The 23,702-nt window shown below is 35.8% G+C and overlaps 2 protein-coding genes across 4 annotated transcripts in view; both read right to left on the reverse strand.

The window, feature by feature from the left end:
* Positions 1–14,344, reverse strand: part of LOC120782445 (transcription factor E2f1) — an 89,799-nt gene extending 75,455 nt beyond the window's left edge. The window contains exons 1-2 of one of the 3 annotated variants that reach the window (XM_040114743.1): positions 14,268–14,344; positions 12,282–12,533 (exon numbers count right to left, since the gene is read on the reverse strand). The gene's annotated coding sequence lies outside the window, so the exon portion shown is untranslated. Of the gene's footprint in view, positions 1–12,281; positions 12,534–13,616; positions 13,788–14,167; positions 14,230–14,267 lie in introns of those variants that run through there. The other 2 variants (XM_040114751.1, XM_040114759.1) reach the window with 2 other exon arrangements.
* Positions 14,345–16,658: 2,314 nt separating this feature from the next.
* LOC120777951 (protein archease-like) lies at positions 16,659–17,641 on the reverse strand. Its single transcript, XM_040109567.1, has 3 exons — positions 17,463–17,641; positions 17,358–17,382; positions 16,659–17,292 (listed from the first exon to the last, which is right to left on the reverse strand). The coding sequence occupies exons 1-3, from the start codon at positions 17,515–17,517 to the stop codon at positions 16,902–16,904; spliced, it is 471 nt and encodes a 156-aa protein (XP_039965501.1). The 5' UTR covers positions 17,518–17,641; the 3' UTR covers positions 16,659–16,901.
* Between the last annotated feature and the right edge of the window lie 6,061 nt (positions 17,642–23,702).

The raw sequence follows: 23,702 nt of genomic DNA on the forward strand, positions 1-23,702 counted from the left end.
CTGGTGTAGAGGTGGGCGAAGATGCGCTCCGGAAGGCCCGTCGTCGAAAATTGCGATAAAATCGCTGAATTGGTCGAAAGAGACCGGCATAGTAGCAGCCGTAGCATCGGTCAAGAGCTGGGCATGAGTCATCAAAAATTCATTTCACTTTCAATAAAAAAAAATTCAATAAAAATACCGCAAGACTTTTTGAGAAACCTTGTATATGCAAGGAGGTACCAGCTGTTGGCAGCAGAGGAGTTGTAAGGTTGCATTTTGTGAAATTTTGATTTTCCTTGAAGTGGACCCAGCCACAAACGCACTCTCAATAATAATATATCAGTAAGAAATACATACATATATGAATTGAATATGAGTTCTAACATACATATGTGAAATATAAAATCTTAATACATACATATGTACATATATGCATATCTAATATTCACATCAAATAATAAATTACAGAACGACAAGTGTGAGAGACTTAGGCAGTCAGATTTAGATGCTGGAGTTATACGACCGCCCCTTCAGACGTTCTGCGCTATTGACATGGGAATACGAAAATGAAACGAATAAAAGGTGAACTTGTTTAAATATGAAATGAGAAAAATCCACACTATGGCAAGCACTCAGAAACAGAAAAACGGAATATGCGCTCCCATGGTTGGGTATTCAAATGCGCAGGATGTGAGAATAGCAATAAGAATAAATAGAAATCAGCACGTACAAAGGATAATGACCGAAGAAGGAAACAAACCAGCACAAGTACGCGAGACTAGCCGGGCGGCAGCAGCAACGGGCTACGCTTAGTAATTACAAGAAGGCAAAAAGAGTTATTTGATTTCTGTTTCAAGTGAGCATTTCGTGTACGGCACATGCAAATGTTTCACAGATTTCAGCTGGTGCTACATGGATTACTGCTTAAAAGCAGCGTGTGTACGGTTGTCTGTGTATGTGTGTGTGGTTACACAAAATTCCGGGAATTTTCGCAACAACTTTGTGTGCGCGGGCGCCTTAAAGGGGCGGAAGAGGCGACACCACGAGCAGAGTCGACAGCACTCACAAACACCAATAAACTAACGTGTTTATGTATGAGTAAGACACATTAGCCTGCAGCTTTCGACTTGCTCTGCCCCAGCCAATGTCTGGCAATCTCAATGCCTCTGCACATGCTTTCTTGCAGCGTGTTGCAATTATTTTACTACGAGTGATATGGCTTTTGCGCGACAACGGCGCTGACTCTGCGTTGGCATTGTACGGAATACGCTCAACAGACGTGCAGACCGTGCCTTCGCAGCAAACAATGAGAATGCAGACAAGCAGGCAATAATTCGCGGCAATTGGTTTGGTAAGCGAGTTAAATACAAAATTCGTAGTGATTGTTTGTTTTGTATAATTTTTATTTTTAGGATAAAACCCATAATTTCGGGAGACTTGTGTCACTAAAGTAGATTTAATGCTCAATGCATTTTGCAACAAGAAACAATCTCAGATTATCATAGTCTGCTCATTACGGGTCCAAAAATCTAGTTGTTGTTAAATGCTTAAAAAATACACACATGAAAATAATAATTTTTTATGCGATCGAAAGAGTCTGAATTGTAACTTGAAGATTGTTTTTCATCAAGCAATTTTTTTCGAATTTACACGTAATATTCATATAACGAACGCTGACCTTCTTTAAAATATTAATCATCTTTTACTACTACTGAAAAAGTTTTATTTACCAGTAGGTATAAGATCCTAGTCAGGTCCCTCATTAGGAGGCTCACATTATCAACCTCTTGATAAGGTGAAATACCTTATATACAACAGGTGATCCAAGAAGAGGTATTTTTTTCAATAGCCTTTTTTTGACAGATTACGCGTGACTCGTGTCAAGCTTACTATTTTTGTTCAGTATTATTTGGCATTTCATTGTGGAGACTTACGCCTGAACAACGTTTACAAATCGTTCATCTTTATTACGAAAATTCACGTTCCGTAAAAGATATGTTTCGCACGCTTCGCACAACTTATGGTCAACATAATCGACCTACTGAGCCCATCTTGCATTATTGGATAAAATTCGACCACGAACAGCACAGTGAAGAAAATAGGGCAGCCGTAGCTGAGAGTGTATACCAAGACCGTGAAGAGTCAGAGATTCGGTGCCGTTCGCAACTACTTACTCGGAGTGACGTATGGAACGACTTAATTGAAAGCAAGAAGATCCGACGTTTTCGAGCCAAATTTTGTTCTGCGAGGAGGCCCACTTCTGGTACAATAGGTATATAAACAAGCTAAGTTACCGCCTTTGAGACGAAGAGCAACCTGAAGAGATTAAAGAGCTGTCATTTCATCCGGAAAAAACAACGGTTAGGTGTGGTTTGTTGGTCAGTGGAACCATCAGTCCATATTTTTTCAAAAATTATGCCAAAGACCGACTATTTCATGCCTGAAATTGAAGCTCGTGATCTCTGCGACATTTGGTTTCAACAAGTCGGTGCCACTTAACACACATCGCATCAATCAATGGATTTATGGAGACAACACTTGGGGGAATAGATAAATTCACGTTTTGGGCCGGTCGATTGACCACCAAGATCATGTAATATCACACCGTTAGATGTTTTCCTGTGGGGATAAGTAAAGTCTAAAGTCTATGCTGTAGCAGGACCTGTTACCAGGCGAAATACTCGAACGAGTCATCGAAAATTGGACTCAGCAGATGAATCATTTATGACGTAGCCACGGCCAATTTTTGGAACAGATAATTTAATACAATTTCTCCTCCTTCAACTGCATTCTACAAATTCACTACGTCGCAGAGGCCTCTTTTTATAGCCTTTGAGGAGGAGTCGATGGAGAAAAGGCGCAGTGAGATTTTTCGAGGATGGGTCGAAGCTGGTGGTAGGTAGAGAGCTTTCTGTAAGGAGCTTTATCATTGAACCAATGAACCTCGCAAGCGCTTATCAGACGCTGGTCGACGACTTGTTCTTTGCGACTGGAAAATCCTTTTGACCTAGTGTGGAATACAGGAGATCTTTTGAACTACTTGCGCTTAGCAAAATTCATCTTGTCACAATAGTAGGGACTCTTAATAGACATTGTCCAACAGGCAGACATGCGATAAGACTAAAATTTCAGACACTTTTTCCACCATTATCAAGCTTTTGCAAGTCTGATGTTGAAACATCTCAGAAGTCAATCTGTCGGCGAACCAGGAGATATAGCAGAAACGAACCTTAGCCGTCTCAACAAATTTGTGACAGGCTCAAAGCACTGTGTCGATTTGTAAGGGTCTTATAATCTATAATATAGAAGTTTAAGGTAAAGGCGTTCTAAGCTGTCCAAATGACCACCTAATATAGCGTTACCTAACCAACCAACTACTATACAATATTTCACTATATCCAGGAATAAGTGGCTTCACTATGATTGCATCGAAATTAAGATTTCATCGTCCTTTCGGGGTTTTCTGTTTTTATACCATTCGCCTTTTCTCCGGTAGTGTTTCGTAGAATTACAGAAAGTGTTCCATGTGCTATGATCTTATATTTTATTGAAGAAAAGTACAAACTCTTACTAGTCATGGCCTATGAAGATGATTCTTTCAACTTCTTAGAATAAGAATAGAGTAAGTCGCTATAAAATGATGAAACTTATCAAATACAAATGGGAAAACGGGTATGATATTCTTTTCAAACTCATATATAACTCATTAAAAGTAATGATTTGCCTTTGTAATAAATTTAAATCGAAATTATGGTTCATAGTGTAGGCATTTGCAATTTTTTTTACTTATTTTCAGTTGTATCTTATAATTTTGCAATAGATACGCATGAACTACGCTTTTCAATCAAACACATATGTATGCCTATATTTTATATGACCTATTGATCTTACATTCAACAAGCAGCTGTCTTTTTTATACAAATACTAAATAAGATTTCCAAAATTTGCGCAAAATGTTATGCATATTTTTTCATCTACTTCGTCTTACCCGACCGACCCAATACAATTTTGTAACCTTCATAAATTTTGCTGATTATGAAAGAAAACGGCAGCGCACAGTATTGTTGAATTTATGCATTTTCGCAGGATGCTTGGCATTACAGCATCGACACCCTCCACACACATTTGATTACTTTCACCTTTTTGTATTACAAATGTGTCTTGCGAGGGTACAGTTGCCTGCCAGAACAAAGCAAAGGAAGATTGTTAGCTCACATAAGATGTGCATAGTTCAATTATTGTAGTACAGTTGTACGGCGTCAAATGGATCTATTTGCTCCACACCTGCCCGCTTTACCATAATTTACTTTGTTGCGTTGTAAACTCCAACTTTCTTTTTCTGTTTCTTCCATCACCGTCCCGGTGACTTTGTTGCTATTCGTGTAAGTGGCCCTCCCTTTTGTTATTCTTTTTCCTATTAACGCTTAGTACCCGGTTGGTGGCACTAGTTGTCTGTCACTGTTTGCTAACAACATCTGCCTTGGCTTGTGGCTAGTCGTGCTCGGACGCTTTTTCCAGTGTGCCTGCAACATTCTTAATTATCCTTATCATACTTCACTTCGGGAACTATTCGTCCTTAATTGCTGCCCTTCTGGTAGAGCATTTTTAACTGGTTTGATTGGCGCAAGTCTTTGGATAGTAGGGATACTTGCTGATGCTGTTGCTATGATAATTATTGATCTTTTACACTCATTGCGACAGGTGTTAATTCTAGAATAGGCGAGTAATGAGTGGTAAGTTATACGAAAAAATTATTCTCTTTCATTATTTTTAAATTAGCTACTATTACAGCAGCCTTTTGGAAATGCTTAGCAATTAATATTGGAATGTACGAGAAACAATTCGGTGCTAAGTCAAGACAATAGGGTGGATGACGGTTAGTTTTGCTGATTTCTTGATAGACAACTGGCAAACGAATGGTTGTGTATCACTCAGAATTTACTGTTATACGTTATTCTAGTGTTTTGACAGCACGAAAAGGAGCTGCCTTTATGCCGCTATCTCTGAATTTGGTATCCCCGCAAAACTAATACGGCAGTGCAAACTGACTTTGAGCAATACCTAAAGCTCCGTCAGGATCCGGAAGGCCGTGCGATACCAAACGAGGTTTCAGACAAGGCGACCCCCTAACGTTCGCCTTCTTCAATCTACTACCGGAGAAAGTAATTTAAGCTGCAGAGCTGAATCGAGAAATTATAAGAGTGTACAGCTACTGGATAATGATATCATTGGCCTCAACAACTGCGCCGTTAGTTGTGCTCTCTCCAGACGAAATATCTTTTATCAAACAAGAAGTTGTCGCACTCGTGGTTTGGCTCCGACGTCACTTTTGACAGTCATAACTTCGAAGTTGTAGAGAATTTCGTCTATCTTGGAACCAGTGTCCGTATGGATGAAAACATTCCAAGCTGTGAAACTATTGGACGCAGTACCCGGCGGAGAAGCAGAGGAAGAGGAAGACCTCTACTCCGTTGGAGAAATCAGGTGGAAAAGGACCTGGCTGCCCTTGGTATCTCGAATTGGCGCCACATGGCAAAAAGGAGAAACGACTGGCGCACTGTTTTTAACTCGGCTATAACCGCTTAAGTGGTGTCTACGTTAGTAAGGAAGAAGAAAAAGTTTGCAATAAATTCTTCTCGTCAATCCATTTCGACTCTAAAAAAGCAAGAGACAGAACTAACTCTCTGATGACATTACATAACCTCACTCTCGCAAGAATAAATAAGTATTTTTAGTATGTCAATCAGAGATGTCTAAACTCTTTTAAGCCAAAGACACATTTAAAGTGGAGACTACTTGAAACTAGCGTACTTATCAAACTAAGCTATGAACGAAATAGATTATATGCCCGCAAATTCTCGGGTATATTGTACAAAAACACTTCTCAAAGGGCAACAACTGCACACCATTTGCTCTAAATATTGAATGTTATTGAGTATAAAGTAAATTGGCATAGAGTCAATCTAATTAAGCTGCAAAGATTTCCAATATGGGAGTGTTTACTAAAACTATCAAAGATTAGAAACCGTTAAGAGTGTTAGAGGAGACGCTGTGGCACACTTCCTTTGCTAAATATGTGAACCAATAAATTTTAATAGTATATTTATAATTTTAGAAAAAAACTATTAAGAAATCGAAATATATATACACATATACTTAGCACGCAAACGTGAAAAAATAAGCAAGTATGAATATGGTTTTTAATCTTAAGTAGGACACACAAGAGGCAGTGTCTGACCCATATGAGCTGTGGTGCGTCGAGTGACAGTATGTCAGCAACGTCAACGCCTATTTGGAGCAAACACTTGCAATGTTCAGAAATAAAGTGGCGACCACTGAAGAAGCCATTCACGCTCGAGAAAACACACACAAACATGTATTATGTATGTATGTTTGTATGTATGTATATCAATGCAAATGCAACCAGTTACAACAACTAGTAAAGCAATGCAATGGCATATCGCTGCAGAATTAGCATGGCGAGGTACAAAGTCCTCGAATAGCATGCGCGGGCGTCCGTGGTGCTATCAGCATTGCTCGGCAGAGTAGCAGTCACGTTTATTAAATAATATAAGCTATCGGTTGCATGGACACAAGCGTTGTCTTTCATTCAAGGAGCGCAAAGTGAGTAGAAACTAAGTACACAAATGATATAGCTAGCAAATAAAGGTACAACCGTTGTTCTGGACCGTGACCGCAGGGCTACGCACTGGGCGATCATTAAAGTGGGCAATGCAAGTACACAAACAAACATAAAAGCAACGACAACACGGGCAGGCATTCGGAAGTGTGTGACAACAGCAACGTCAGACCGCAGCGTAGTCCTTTTCCAAGCGTTAAAAATAGCATTAATCGCATAATCTCATTCAACTCGTTTCAGTCATTGTTTTTCGTGCTTGTGTGTTTTATTATAGCCTGAAGAGGATCAAGCGCTTGTATGGAAAACCTTTTCGTTTGACCAGATATCTTCACGAAATTTGGCAAGGGTTATTTTCTAAAGCAATAGTGGAATCTCCAAAGGATTTGTGCAGATTGGATCACTATAGCGTATAGCTGTCATACAAACTAAACGATTAGAATGAAGCGCTTGTATGGAAAACTTTTTCGTTTGACAATATATCTTCATGAAATTTGTCATAATTTTTTGTCCAAAGCAACGTTATAAACTCCCAAAACTTTGTTCGAATCGGACTACTATAGCATATAGCTGCCATACAAACTGAACGATCAGAATCGAGCGCTTGAATGGAAACTTTTTCGTTTGACGAGTTATCTTCACGAAATTTGCCATAATTTTTTGTACAAAGCAACGTCATAAACTCCCAAAATTGTATTCGAATCGGACTACTATAGCCTATAGCTGCCATACAAACTGAACGATCAGAATTAAGCGCTTGTATGGAAAACTTTTTCGTTTGACAATATATCTTCATGAAATTTGCCATAATTATTTGTCCAAAGCAACGTTATAAACTCCCAAAACTTTGTTCGAATCGGACCACTATAGCACATAGCTGCCATACAAACTGAATGATCAGAATCGAGCGCCTGCATGGAAAACTGATTCGTTTGACGAGTTATCTTCACGAAATTTGATATAAACTATTGTCCCAAGCAGCGCTATAATCTCCGAAGATTTTGTTTGAATTTGGACAGCTATTAGTCCAGTCATTTAAGCTTAAATTAGGTAAGAATCTCGGAATTCAATATACTTACCTACCATATGTAGGTTTTGAGACAATTTTAGGGTGTCAATATACAAGTATTTACAGACATATAAATGGGTATATCGAATTCCGAGGTGAACTTACTATAATGACTGGACTAATAACATATAGCTGCCATACAAACTGACCGTTCAAAATCATGAAAATATCTTTTTAGAACCTTTTGTGGTATAAAAAATGCACCTATGAGGGGTATTATGCCTTCGGTGCGGCCGTAGTTAACATTATTTCTGGTTTTTTATACTTTAATGTCCTTACTTCACTTTTAATTTCACTGTTTCGCTTTGCGGAAATAGCATTACTTGCTTTATACATTTAAAAATATTTTGTTTTTCATAAAAAAAAATAAAAAATAAATTCAATATTAATCGCATGAAACACACATAACGGAAATACACATACACATACATATGTATGTATGTGTATGGTATGTATGTATACAGAAGATAAATAGTAAGCAATATGAGCAAATGAAAATGTGCGAAATGTTTTTTTATTCTAAAATCTTATGATTTATGTTCAATTGCGAAAAATTAACGGTGTGCAGACGTGATTCGCACATAACGATTATTTTCCAGAACCAGTTTCGCCACATTGGAACAACGACGAACGTTATAAGAGTTCAATGACATTAATGATACTTAATTATGGTCACATACCACCGGCACGGAGGCGCACAGATTGAGCGATTTTCAGTTGTTCGATGACGAAAGCTAACATTTCGATCAATGTCACTTGAATTAGTGCAAAGCTTGTGTGAAAGCTTTAATATTATTTACGTAAAGTAGACGCTCAATTGAGATGATTCTAAACTCAGCGAGCTTCATACTATAATTCTACGACCCTATCGCAGCTTTTGGTTTTTTAGGTGTTTTTTGGTGTAGCCTCAGTCAACTTATTACATTGACGATTGCAGTTGTCATATTTAAGTGGTAAACATACAGGTATGCAACTACTTCGCAAAAAAATAAATTTGTCGACCGACTTTGGACGCTTATGGCAAGCAGAAGACACTGCATATAACGCGTTAACACAAGACAGAGCTAAAATAAATTTAAAACCATAGCGAACCAAGCAGATAAAGCAAGGTTAAAAACAATTATACATGCATATGTGCATAGGTATTACAGCAACGGCAATGGCAACACCATCAAATAGTTTAACTGGCTAATATTACGACATGCGGTGTAGCAACAACAAGCAGCAACAATAAATTCTCGAATGAGCAAACCAAATCAAGTCTGCAGGGCGAAGTAACAAAGCCGATGACGCTGGAAGACTATGTAGATATATGTACATATGTATGTACATACAGGGTCTACCAAGAGGGTTGCCGTGATCAGCTCGTGGAGGACAGTTTGTTTACGGATTTTTGTCAAATTTCGTCAGTGTGTTCAGTCCAATACCATTACGTAAATTCGCGTTCTCCGGTAGCTACTGTAAGAGTCGCCATAATGCTCTTTCTGAGCCCGCTTTCAATATTCGAAAATGATTATAGTCTGCGAGATAGTGTGCCTCTTCTCCGTCAAAGAAAACCATTAGTGAAGACAATATCGCTGCAGCGTACAATGAGTCTCCGCATGACACTAGCCACCTCTTTGCATGCCCTGCTAACCGTACACATCTGACACCCTTTTCCCTTTGGTCCGACCTTGTGGAAACAGTACGTTTCATGGGCCTACTGTTGGATGACGTCGATGACCACTTATCTAATCCTTACCATTCTAACGGGTATTAAGTACCCTTTACAACAAAATATCGCGGCCGTTCAGACCAGTGTTGAGGCGAATCCGAATCGGTCGGCTCAACGTCGTTCTCCACAGTTGGGTCTCTCTCCGATGTCTGGATTGTCGATTGGGCGCAGGAAATGATTTGAGTAAAGGACAATTCCCACAACAGCCGGTTCTTCGTTACCGAAATCGACCCGGATTTTATCTGGCCAAGGGCTGTATGGTACTTTAGGAGATCTAACCTCGATTAGAAGTTTTAGAATGGAAGTCAACGACGATTGTCATCGAAAATCATCATTTCTGGCTTAATGGCTTTGTCAACAAACAAAATTGTGGCTATTGGGCTAAGTCAAATCCTCACTTGGTTTAGAGAACGCAAATGCAACACCACAAACGTTGCAAACGTTTGGTGCGGACTGCGGTATGACTTTATTCACGGACCTTATTTCTTTCTAAATGAGGCAGAAAAAGTCGTTAACATCAACAGCGAGCATTTTAACAGATATAGGCGCCTCAGGATTATTCCCCTGGGGGTATGTTAAAGGTTTTCGCCAATCAAACAACAACGCACCAGGAGCTCGAAGACAATATTCCGTGCACTATAGACGAAATGCTGCAACAGGTCATCGAAAGTGGGCGAAAACGGGTGGAGATAAGCAAACGGAGGTGTGGTCAACATTTTGTTCAAATCATAAATGGCTCAGATTTGACTAACAAAAAACTTCATGTCATTCTTATTGATAGACCCTGTATACATATGTATAGAAGCTACATATGTTATGAGTATGCCTCAAACGTACGTACATAGTACATATGTACATGTAGAACTGAAGCGGAGTCGAATGCTATGGAATTATCAAAGCTACGAAAAGCGATGACGAGGTAGAAAACCGAGATCAGCGACGAGGCCGAAGCCAGGAAAAATGCTGCCCACTGGACAAAATCAAAGTCAACTCGTAGTTATGCAGAAATGTGTATGCACTAACACACACACAGGTGTCCATATGTATTAACGGGTCATCAAACTGTGACGTGGCGAAAATATACAAAAGCCAAAAAAGACTAAAAAATATATTAATTAAGTAATTTATACAATAATTAAACTAAATATGTGAAGGAACTAAACAAGTTCTAATTAAAAAGCAAAAATATTAACACCAAGGCGGGAATAGCAAAAGCAATACTTGTATCACATTAAACAGCTGTGCAAAAATCATACCACTTCCGATTTTTAAAATGTAGAGGAGTTATTTTGACCTGGTTTCCTGATTCCTGGCCTGTATTTTGGGGCGATAGTTTTTTGAAAAATTTAATATGTAATTTCGCAACTTCCGACGACTGAAATGTTAGCAAAACCATTTCTTCTGACTTTACACACATATGTAAATAAAATAAATTTATTTTTCAGTCGTATATACATACATATATATATGTCTGAATGTACTATATGTATATAAAATGCACGATTTTTAATTTAAATTTATTAAATAATTCCATAAGTAGTATAAGAATACGCTAATTCATTTTGCTAACAAGTTTCAATTTCAAACAAGTATACTGCTGTGACCATGCAGGAATGCTGCCAGACGGCATAAACTTGTTGGCTACCCTTTTCTACACAACCGTTAAAGGTATGCGTATACCAAAAGTTAAAAAAAAAATAAAAATGATATCCATAATTTTCGACTCAAGCAATAACCGTGAGTAGGACAAGTTTACAACCAAACCTTTTGTTTTCGCAGATGACTAATTCTTTTTTTTTTAGTGAAAATGTTTGTTTACCGCACAATTAATCGTTTTCCAAACGTCTACAGTTGATCATAGAAAGAGAAGTGGACGTCCCCGCGTGGTTCGAACCAATTGAACTACAAAAATCTCCTTAGAAAACATAAACTTATGGCAAGAGATATAGATATCTGGTAGATATATCTATTTCGAGTGTCAAGAGGGAGTGTGAAAGAAGATTTTAATAAGCGAAACGGCAAAATCTTCCCAAAAAAATTCCAAAGACACAAAAACTATTATTCCAAAGGTTGAACATGGTCAATATCCTGCTGCTGTAATGCTTTGATGGAAAGTCCTTCATAAAGACATTACACCTCTTCACATCTTTGAAAAAGTATTTAAAACCGGAGCAAAAGTACTCCAGCAGGATATTTTAGAAGGCGTGGTAAAGCAGTTAAGCAATACTCTCATCAAAGGAAAGCATTGACCTTTCAGCAAGATTCTGCAGGATTCGCACAAGACAAAAACTATCAGTAGAAGCTCAAAAGCAAAATTCATAGCTGCAGATGATTAGTCATCTGAAACTCTAAATTCGAAGCTATTGGACTGCATTTTGTGGTCAAAGTTGGCGAACAACACACAGAAATTTGTAGTCTCAAAAATTTTAGGTTCGAGCAGCGTCGTTAATACCAACAGAAACTGTTGTGAAAGCAAAAGGTGATCAATTTGGATACAATTTTGGACATCGCTTATTTAATATACTATGCCGATTTAAATAAAAATGTATTATAGCAAAATTTTTATAACGGTCTAAATTTGTAACAGAACTTATGGCAGGACTAAGTATATAGGCATTTGCGATCAAAGTAGTGAGTGAAGCCACACCCGCGTAAAAAACATACATGACTGTATCGTTCACTTTTCCTTATAACTTGGTTATATCTGACAGCAGAAGGCGTTGTATACATATGTATGTATGCAATTTAATATAGTGAATCGTAATCAATAAAGAACATACAATTTAACATTTTTTTATGATACATTATTTTGCATTTTTCGTGACGATATGTACATAAGTATATAAATCTAAGAGCTAATAAAAGTAGTGGTTTTAAATTACCTTCTAATATTGTATTCCAAAATTCAAATCACTTAGTGTTCCAGAGTATTGATAATTTGCTTCTTTTAATGACAGCATAAACCCTTTTTTCTGAATTTTTTTCTCGTTGCACTCAATACTTTGAACTGATGGTCTTATATATTTATTACATTAAATTTTCATAAGAAAATTAACACATACATAAATATGAATATTTTATAATTTCAAATTTTAACTCGCGATCGTTTTTGTTTGCGTTCGTTGTTTCTTTCACTGTTATTTTTTAATGAAATATTTTCAGAAATATGTTTGCAGAATAATCTCAAATAATTCACTTCTAGTTGTTTTATTTACATAGTATATATGTACATATGTATGTATGTAGGAAAAAGTACACTATATTAAGACAACTAGAGTAGATGCAAATTTAAAAACTGTTTTAACTAGCAATTATTAACATTTCTTGACCTACATATATACATCTGTATATTTATATTAATTGATTTCACCATATTTAATCTGAGTAATGTTGGCAATTATTAAAATCACAGTTCATCATTATAGAAAAGGGGGAGAGGAAATATGTATATACCGAAATCAGAGTTTAAATTCCAAATTGGTCTAAATGAATAGCTCATATAATATTAAACGTTAAAAATAAATTATTTGTGGGGAAAAGTGGTTCCTGAAAATATCAAATATGATGCGAAACAAGAAACGGAGTGAGGCAATCAAGACGCCGTTGGCAGCGGCGCTAACTGCGAAACTTCAAATGACGCGGTAGCAGCGCAGCTCGACTACGCCGACTGCGAACGACGTCGACCAACAATAATGGATGATGATTCTGATTCGATTTCGAGCCAATCGCGTATTTCTTTTTTCCCTTATATTATATTCGTGCTACCTCTGTGTGCGCTTTTGAATAAGTTTTCTATGTCCCCGATCTTTCTGGCACTCTTTTGATTGCGTTATTCGGTCAGATTATTTTGTTAAAATTTCGCAAAGCAATTGAATAGAACCTATAGTTGCTGCTACAGACTGGAATGGAGGCAGGTTAGCTGCACACATATGCATGACAACGCAGCAATCACAAAAATAAGTGCTGAAAACACCATGAAAATCACAAAATGCATTACGATAACCCTAACTCTTCAACGGTTACAATCACTAACTTCCGAATATGTTGCATTAGCATGCGTCAATGTATTATCACTCTTAAAAGCTCACAAATAAGTATGTGGGTGCCGCCACGTGTGAACATAAGATAATATACATACGTACATATGTTTATACATATGTACATACATACGTTCGTAGTTTAACACAAATATTTCAGTAGCAATGCAACTCGCTCACGTATGAATTTTATTTAGCACACATTTGTTCTTAACGTTATCCATGTCTTAAACTGCCAAATTGCTAATTTATGGGCCGTGCGCTTCGGCTGTATTCGGTTGCGTTTTAATAGAATCTTGTTGGCTGCTTTTGCAGTTATGTATGTACTTTGAAAACGTCGTCAGCAACCGATGCTACTGCGATAACAGACGACGTTGTACTTTTTAGTCCTCTGTATTTACATAAGTATTGTACTCAGAAGATGGGGAGCCGGAAGATTATTTATATTCGACGTTTTTATCCTTAAATGACACTAAACCAGAGAAATTTAGCCGCTAAAAAATCATTATGGGAATGAGTGTCTTGAAAACGAGCATCCAACGATATGAAGTGGGTGACCAGCAACTTCCCGTTCCACCCAACGAAGTTGCAATCAGCGGTCAGTGGTTCTCACACACCTATGCGTGTTTGTTCACATGTACGTTGGGGAACGTAAATCAATTTCTTTGTTGGCGCATTTGTACAATGCATATTTCAAGAGGATATGTACAAGTCATATGTCACAAACACACCCGATTTTACCGCAAGTACAACACTTGTTACATTATTTTTATATAATTATGAAAACTAAGTAAAAATATATTAATATTTTTTGACTGCTAACTCGTTTACAATTTTCTATTTTTGAGAATCTTATGAGTTTCAACTGCGTTTTCACTGCAAACGAATAAAATCCAACGAATTCGTTTCGTGGCTGCCTGGTTATTTCTCTTCCACTTTGTGGACTTACCGTTCACTCACTTCTCCACTCAACATTCACAAATGTGTGTATTTTACGTACCATACACGTTGATGTCGGCGTCGACGTCGAAATCGAACAACCGATGCTTTGGTCGTTAGGTGGTTTTTTGTTTTTTTTTCTTATTGCTGTGGGGCTGGTAGAGGAATATAACGAAAATTTGGAATTCCTCATAGCACTAAAGCGGGTTGCCAGCCGCTGTCATTGTCAGACTACACTCGCAAAGTACCAACAAAACCTAAAGCCACCAACAACTTCCATCAAAATTCGTACGAAATAATTTTCGTTCGTTCATCGGTGTTGTTGGGCTCTGCTCACTTTTCGCGTTTCGCTTTCGTCCGTCCAACATTTCTCGTTCTTTTACAAAATTTTCCTCGTGCCTACTCTGCCCCAACTATCCAATTCAACACTTGGCACGTTTTAACGTTTTGAAAAACTGCTTTTTGCTTTTAACCAATTTGAGTATATTCTAAATAATATGCCTGTTTTATTGTATTTAACTCATTAATATGAAATATCTAATACGACCAATTGGTCTACATGCCACATTTCCGGAAGGTGGTGGCGACAGTGGCCATATTTTAGAATGGAATTTTCATGCACTTAAATCCCTTCCACAGGGGACGATGTACGCTCCTATAATTCCTGTACTGCTTAGATTTTAGCTAAATTTCACTAAACACTTTCTGACTTTTTTGATATTTATTACTTTACTTGAGTTTTTTTACACACAATTCACATACCACGCTGCCACCAAACTAGTGCTGCTGTTTCAAATGTCATACACTTTGCTGCTTTGCTCTGTCTCTGCTGCTGTTGTTGCCCCGTTGATATCGCTGCTTTTACGGATATCTCTTTGCGATGAATTTTCGAAAAGCCGCAACAACAAACAATTCGTTTTTGTTGTCGCTTGTGTTGTTGTTTACATTTTGACACTTGTCAAATGTAAATCGCTGTCGCAAAAGTCGCTGTGGATGTTTCATTCATTTAATTTATTTCTTGAAGAAGTGTGAGCGTGATAGAAGACGAATGCTCACCGGTTGCATCCCCTTTGCAGTACATGTGTTAAAAGAGTGCCCCAATATATCTTTTTATATTCTCTGCATTAGCGAAACAACACCGGTCACGGACAGACAGCAAAACAGCTGTGATTCTCTACCTCTGAAAAAAACTAATATTCGTATAGTCATATAAGCAATGTTAAAAAAAACCTAATCAATTTGGGAAGACAAGAAGAATGCAATTGTTTTCCCAGTTAAAATTTTGGTAAAATCATTGGCTTAAACAATTAAAGACAGTAAGTAAATCAAGGAGCAGAATGTTAATTGGTGAAATGGATGCCTTTGTACCTATCTTTTATTGAAAATTTATCAAAAAAAAAATGTCCAACTTTTTAATAACATATTAGTGAAATTTTATACGTTTTATTGTAATTATTTTTAGTTTTATGTGAAATAATTTATAATATAACTTGATCAAATCTCTTATGATACTGTCAAAAACACCTAGTACACAAATGTAAATATTTACGAATATATCACCAAAAGAAATCGAGATAATGACAACATAAAGTTGCGATGCGGTCAGCTGTTTCGAATATGTGAGAAAGGAAGGAAAACTATAGTAATAGATTTTGAAACTTTAACGGGATTTACGAGCATGAAAAAATCTCCGAAAAACGAGAAATTATTAAAATAATTTAAAAAATGAATAAACATTTGAGGTATAAAACGCTATTATGCATTAAATAAAAAATGGTATGGTTTTCAAAATGTTAATCAAAATTAAATTGTATCAACTCAAAATTAAAGTTTGTACCTAATTTCTGCACAAATTGTTTTAGTTAATAATATGAAATTTTTTTTATAAATAAATGTGCATGCTATTGCCTTTTATTAGAAGTCAACCATATAGATAATTTCCGTTGTGAAATTGAGAAGCAACGAAGCCAAACAAAGAGCTTACATAGATGTTTATTTTGTCGTTGACACATACATACATACATATGTACTTGTATTCCTGTATGTGAGTTGATATAAGCGTTATTTCTTATGTTCTGCAGAATTTATACAGGTTTCATATACATTAATTACATTTACACTTTTAAAGCAAAATTATATACAAAAATATATTAAACTTATTTATATTGATCTACATATGTACATACACCATGTACATATGTATGTATATCAAACAATAAAATAAAATTTCAAGGTTATTAAAAGTTCACTAATTTCATACAATTTTCACGATTTACATTTGCATTTTGTGTAAAAAACCTGCTTCGATTTCTATTTAAAAGTATTGAAAATGATGAATACAATACTTCACAGACTTATCACTATGAAAAAAGTAAATGTATGTTGCGACATTTCGTCATAATGGAGAATAGTTGCATTTCATGCTTTACAAGAATATTTTCTGGATAAATATATACATATGTATATGCTTTACGCAAGAAAAAAATGAGAGGATTGAACCGAACTCTTTTTTAATTTATAACGCCATCAAATATCGATTATAACAAACACTTCATAGTGACTTCGTTCGGGTTCCTGTATCACTTGCATTGCAGAGTAGGTGATGGCTTTGACTTCGGTACCTTGTGGATGTTTTCCAATTTCAAACGGTTCACCATAGCAACGACATTCTATTTCAAATGTTTCCAAATCGAATTTGGTGATTTCTAATTTTTTGCAAATCAAATATGGCTCGACGGAGAAGAGAAAGAGTAACTCGTCCAAAAAATGAAATAATAAACCTTCTACATCATCACCTTTAGCTTCGATTTGAAAACACTGTTGCACGGATACATAATCTAGCTCAGTCATGTAGCCGAACATTGCCATGCCACATTGTTCGAAAGCTTCCTGTAATGTATTTCCCCAGGCGTGCAATCTAAAATTGTGAAAAAGACTGTTAACCCACATGCATATGTGTATTAATAAATGTTATTCACTTACTGCACATCGGCGGTGTGATCTAAATCTATAAAGAAAAGAAACATAAATACAAATTTGAATCAATATGCGGAGTAATGGCAAGTAAGTTGCTTTGCTGGTACTTACATTCGTATTTGATTTCAGGCAGCAAGAAGTTTTCTTTACTAAATTCGACTTCCATTCTGTTGCTGTGTCACTTAATATTTATTTTAAATTTTATTAATATTATTTTTATCTGAATTTATATTCATTTATTGCCAAATGCACATTAGTCACCGGCGTGCTCTATATTTTGGTTAAAATCAGCTGTTTGAAGTGTCACATATGTATAAGAAGTGTCGTACTAGATGAAATATAAAGTGTTGTGAAACGACTCGTTTTTAAACGGAATAGATTGCATGATTAGGATTTCTGTAAGATACCCAATTCCAGAACGTTATCAAAATGATCCATGAGCCGTGATATTTTATTGCATTAGTTACTAAAAATTATATTTTTAAACACAATTTAATTGTTTTTCTCTTACTTATTACATACAGACATATCTCTTACACATTACATACACAGACATACATTGCATATATTGCTTAAATACGAAAAAAGTTACGTTTTTTATTAGGTTGAAGGCATAAAAAGTATCAAGTTATGCTATTAGAGTTCCACTAAATTTTACATTCATAGTGATAACATATTTTTCTACTTCGACCACTTATTGTCGGAAGAACCGGGAGAGGTGAGAGATCGAGTATCGTTTCCACGACAGCCGGGTCTACGTCACCGGAACGGTACTGAATTTTTATCTGCTAAAGGGCTGTCAACTTGGCAGTATTCTGCCACCACAATAACAACAACAATAGCCAGAGATCGAATACAATTTCTATCCACCCCGAAATTCTCCCTAACGCAACAAATTCTTTTAGATTTTTTCTCAAATAATTTGCTCGTCCCAGGACCAGGTTTTCTCTCTACGGTCCTGCATATAAGCATTTTTTTTACTGAATGTGTATTTAGAGAAATATTTTTGCCTTTAATAAACATTGAAATAAAAATATTTTCACAGGCGTCGGTAAATTATTTACCCACAATGGTGCTCTCATGCACTCAGCAGCGGCTTAAAACCTTGAATAGACCTATATATCCGTATCTTTATTTGACATATTTTCCAACTAAAGCTGCAGTTTGTGCAACAGTTGCATGACTTGACGCATTTTCGCTTACTAAACTATTGAAAGAAGTTGACGGTAGTGTAGTAACTCGATTGCATGCACAAGACCAGTTTTGCCAATGGTAAAATGCAAGTAAGCTCAACTACAATGAGTGTGTTAAGGCGATATCTACAACATGATGAATAGTGGTTTCCGATCTCGGGGATGACCTTGTGAAGTTTTTTCTAATAGCTACCGTGCCGCGCAAGGGATTAGTAAGTTTTTTATGGCATTTCTGATATTAAAATCACGCCCATAAAAAGTCATCTGCGGTTCAGAGCTAGTTCAGCGGCACTAAAAGGATGAGAAGCGTGGCCAAACTTCTGGCAAAAGTGTAAACAGCAATAATATGCGCATACACATATGTACATACGCAGACGTCTGCATTTCCTTAATGCTCATTATATCTGCATTAGTGCATATATATTCCTATAAAAAAAGTACTAAAAAAGCATTTATGAAGTGGGCGTTCAGAAATACTCACTTTCATTTAACGAATTTATCTACTATATTGTATATTTTATAAAAAAATAAAATACCTAAAAAATTACAAATAGTAACCTTTAAGTAGACAATTAGAGTATAATAATTACTCAGCTATACTATACTTTCCCGCTTTGGAATTCATTACAAACTAAGCTGCCATCCACTGAGCTTGTAAACAAAAGACTTATGAAACGAACTTGAAGTAAACGAAATTTCCCACAATGCGTTAGGTGTCAGTGCTTTAACGTTTTGTATCGTTGATGTTAGTTGTCATTAGTATAACAATTTAATTTAAGTATTGTGTACTTTATAAATGATGACATTTATAAGGCAGTAGGTGAACAATGTAAATTATGGCGTTATAGTCGACTAATTGGGAGCGCTACACATTCTGTCAAAGTAGTAAAATGGAATACTACTTCGGGTTTTCATAATCTGGCAGCAAATATATATGTATTTATTACAAATTTTATTGTAACAATAAATTCTAAATAAATTAAACCCTCAGAAATACAACACATACCATAAAATTTGATCGTTAATTTTGTATGGCAGCTAAATGCTATAGTAGTCCGATTTGAGCTATTTCTTCGTAGATTGTACCGTTGCCTTCGACAATAATCTATGTCGAATTTTGTGAAGAAATATCTACAAATATAAAAGTTTTCTATATAAGGACATGATTTTGTTTGTACATTTTGTATGGCAGCTATATGCTATAGTGGTCGGATCTGAAAAATTTTGTTTGTGGATTGTACCGTTACCTTAGAAAATAACCTATGTCAAATTTCGTGAGGATATCTTGTCAAATATAAAAGTTTTCTATATAAGGACAAGATTTTGTTTGTACATTTTGTATGGCAGCTATATGCTATAGTGGTCGGATCTGAAAAATTTTGTTTGTGGATTGTACCGTTACCTTAGAAAATAACCTATGTCAAATTTCGTGAGGATATCTTGTCAAATATAAAAGTTTTCTATACAAGGACATGATTTTGTTTGTACATTTCGTATGGCAGCTACATATTATAGTGGTCGGATTTGAATAATTTATTCGCAGATTGTACCGTTGCCTTCGACAATAATGTATGTAAAATTTTGTGAAGAAATATCTGCAAATATAGAAGTTTTCTATATAAAGACATGGTTTTGATTGTAGATTTTGTATGGCAGCTACATGCTATAGTGGTCCGATATCGGCAATTTCGACAAATGAGCAGCTCATTAGGTAGAAAAGAAGGTTTGCAAAATTGCAGATCGATATCTCGAAAACCGTCGCACTAATTCGCATATATACAGATTCTGTTCGGAGTTAAAAAACTTGTTACGGGTTGTAGCTCACAACAAACCGTTTTATTAACAATTACTTCAAGTTTAAGCGCTCAGTAGTTGACAACTTTTAATTCAACTATTGTTGTAGTAGTTGTTGTCAATCTAAATGTTGTTCAATGACATTGAAATGCGTCCGCGGCTACAACGGCGTTTATAGTTTGTTGTGCCGGTCATCATTTGTATGCATAACCGTTGCTTGAATTGATATAAGACCAACCAAGTTCATTTAAATAGCAACATATTTATCAAACATACATATATACATATGAGTGTGTGTATATTTTTCAATATTTGGTGATGCATTATTTTACAGAAATTTCAGGAAATGAATAAAGTTCTTCTTTTTAAACTATTTCAATAAATAAACACAAAGTGTTTTTTGTATAAATTTATGGGTTACATTAAAGAATAGGTAAATAGTGCTTATCTACATAATTTCACAAAAATTTTAAAAGCCACAAATTACATTGGAAATCTTCATTGTTCTCAAATATGCAAGTTGATTGAGCATCTGTTGTCCAATTACTGTTATTATTATTATTTTTTTCAAGTAAGATGTTGTATTGTTATTGTGCTTTAAAGTGTTTTTTGTATTTGTTGTGTTATGCAATTTTTACATTTGCTTCTCTCGCCGAGTTTTTCGTAAATTTACAAAAATTTTGGCGCTTATGCAGCTGAATTGATCTAACTTCACGTTCAGTAGCCAGTTGAGCGTCGTACAAACAGTTTTCGTTTACAGCGCATGCGCCGACTATTTTTTGGATAAAGCGTACGGGAACACAACGGGTATGCCATGTCGGGAAAATTAATTGCTGATTTTCTAGCTTAAGCAAAGTGTTTGTAGTTGCTTTTGTACAAGTTTAGCGTTATTACAGTTTTCTGTTCAAAAGCGCTGTCAAGAAAAAGTAAAGTGAAGCAAAAACTCTTACGTACGTACATATGTATGAAAATATGTGTATGTATGTATATAACGCATATTGGCATAACTTTTCAGCAATAATTGCCAATTGTGAAAGATGCATTATTATTATTTTTCATTACGCAAATAAAATATATTGCAAGTACAACTTACATACATACATATGCATATATGTACGTATATGAGACTGCAAGTGTTTGTATGTTTTATGGTTTTTGTGCGCCGAGTCTACCTTTGATAACTTTTTAAGGATCTAAGGGAGTGATATTTTTATTTTTTTGATTTCGTTGATTTTGCTTTTTTTATTTTACACAATATTCGTTGTGTTTTCAAGTTAAGTTCGTGAACTATATTTTAAGCGAAGATAGGCGACTTATAGAGTGTGTACATATGTTTTGATATACTTAGTTCTAATTCGAATTCGATAACTGTTATAATTCATTTAACCTCAAAAATATGACTTCGGTTTAGAAAAAACATTTTATCATAAGCTTCAGTTACAATAACAAAAAAAAAATATCTACCTATAAATCGGTTGGAAAAAATGTAGCTTCGGCTGCATCCAAGTTATAATACCCTTCCTAGGTATATTTCTTGCAGCATAAAAGGGTATAAACATCTTTATATTGATTTTCATCTAACAGTTTGTATAGCAGCTATATGCTATAGTGGAACGATCTGAATAATTTTTTTGGAAATTGCTTTGGACAATAATTTGTGAAAAATTTTGTGGGGAGAACTAGTGAAATAAAAAATTGTTTTCATACAAGCATATGATTTTGATCGTTGATGGCAGCTATATGCTACAGTGGTACGATCTGAACAATTCCTTCGGATAATATACCGTTGCTTTAGTTAATAACTCATGTCAAATTTCTTGGAGATTACTCATCAAACAAAAAAGTTTTCCATACAAGGACTGGAGTTTAAACGGCTAGTTTGTATGGCAGTTATATTCTATAGCGGTCCGATCTGAAAAATTTGCATTACTTATTATTGTAGTATTACTTTGGATAATAATATATGGCAAATTTGGTGAAGATATATCGTTAAATAAAAAAGTTTTCATACAAAAACCTGATTTTGACCGATCAGTTTATATGGCAGCTGTGTGCTATAGTGGTCTAATCTGAACAATGTATTTCCAGATTATGGGGTTGCCTTGGACAATAATCCATGCCTAATTTCGGGAGGATATCTCATTAAATAAAAAAGTTTTCCATACAAAAACTTGACTCCGATTGTTCAGTTTGCATGGCAGCTATATGCTATAGTGGTCTGATATCGGCGGTTCCGACAAATGAGTAGCATCTTGGAAAGAAATGGACGTGTGCAAAATTTTAGATCGGTATCTCAAAAACTGAGAGACTATTAGACATATATACAGATCGACTCAGTCTGCCACTTATGATCAAAAAATACTAAGACTTTGTTTATAATTTTAAAATGCTTAACTTATTCTTCAAAATCTTTGTGGCCGGAATACACTTGCGCTAACGTTTTTTCCAATTCTTGAAACAGTTCTTAGAGTCAATAGTTCTTAGTGACAACTTGGCCTGTCGGAAGGAATTTGAAATGCACCACACGTCGATAAATGAAGAAAACTGTCCACATAATCTTGATTTTTTACCTGCTTTGACGTGATTTTTGCGGCTTCGGCTCAACTTTGCCACAATATTTGGCCGATTGATTGTCTTTTTCCGGATTGTAAGCATAGATCCCAGACTCAACGCCAGTAATAATATGTTTCATGACATCGTGGTAGTCGATAAGCTTTATTTCACAGACGTAAACGCGACGTTATTTTTCGAGCAATTTTATTGATTTTGGAACCAATTGTGCTTTCACTTTTCTTAGTTCCAAATGATCTTGCAAAATAGTTTTTACTGATCCTTCCGATATTCCAACGATGCCACTAAGATCTCTGACTGTTAACCGTCGATTCTCAAGCACAAATTCTTTAATTTTATTGACTTATTGAACATTAGTCGATTGGCGTACTGGACGTGGTTCGTCAACGCGTTCGCGACCCTCTTTAAATAATTTTTACCAATTAAAAGCACTTGCTCACGACAAACAATTATCACTGAAGGACTTTTCCAATATTATGAACGTTTCGGCGCCAGAAATTTGATTCCGCACACAAAATTTAATGGAACTTCTTTGTTGAATAATTTTATTCATCATAAAAATCGTCGAATGCACTTTATGTACTTCAGAAAGGCAAGCGTATACCAAACACTAGGGATTATTTTGATGTGACATTGGGCACAGCTATAACTGGCAGGCATACGTAATTTAGATTAAAAAGTCTCACTATTTTTTGCTCACATATTATATGGGGCCTCCGATGTTTTCTTTTTGGTGTTACAAACAATATGGCGAACTTAAATTCCTTATTCATGCTATAAAAATGCTTGATCT

This window comes from Bactrocera tryoni, chromosome 1 (genome assembly GCF_016617805.1).
Source record: "Bactrocera tryoni isolate S06 chromosome 1, CSIRO_BtryS06_freeze2, whole genome shotgun sequence".
NCBI classification, from domain to species: Eukaryota; Metazoa; Arthropoda; class Insecta; order Diptera; family Tephritidae; genus Bactrocera; species Bactrocera tryoni.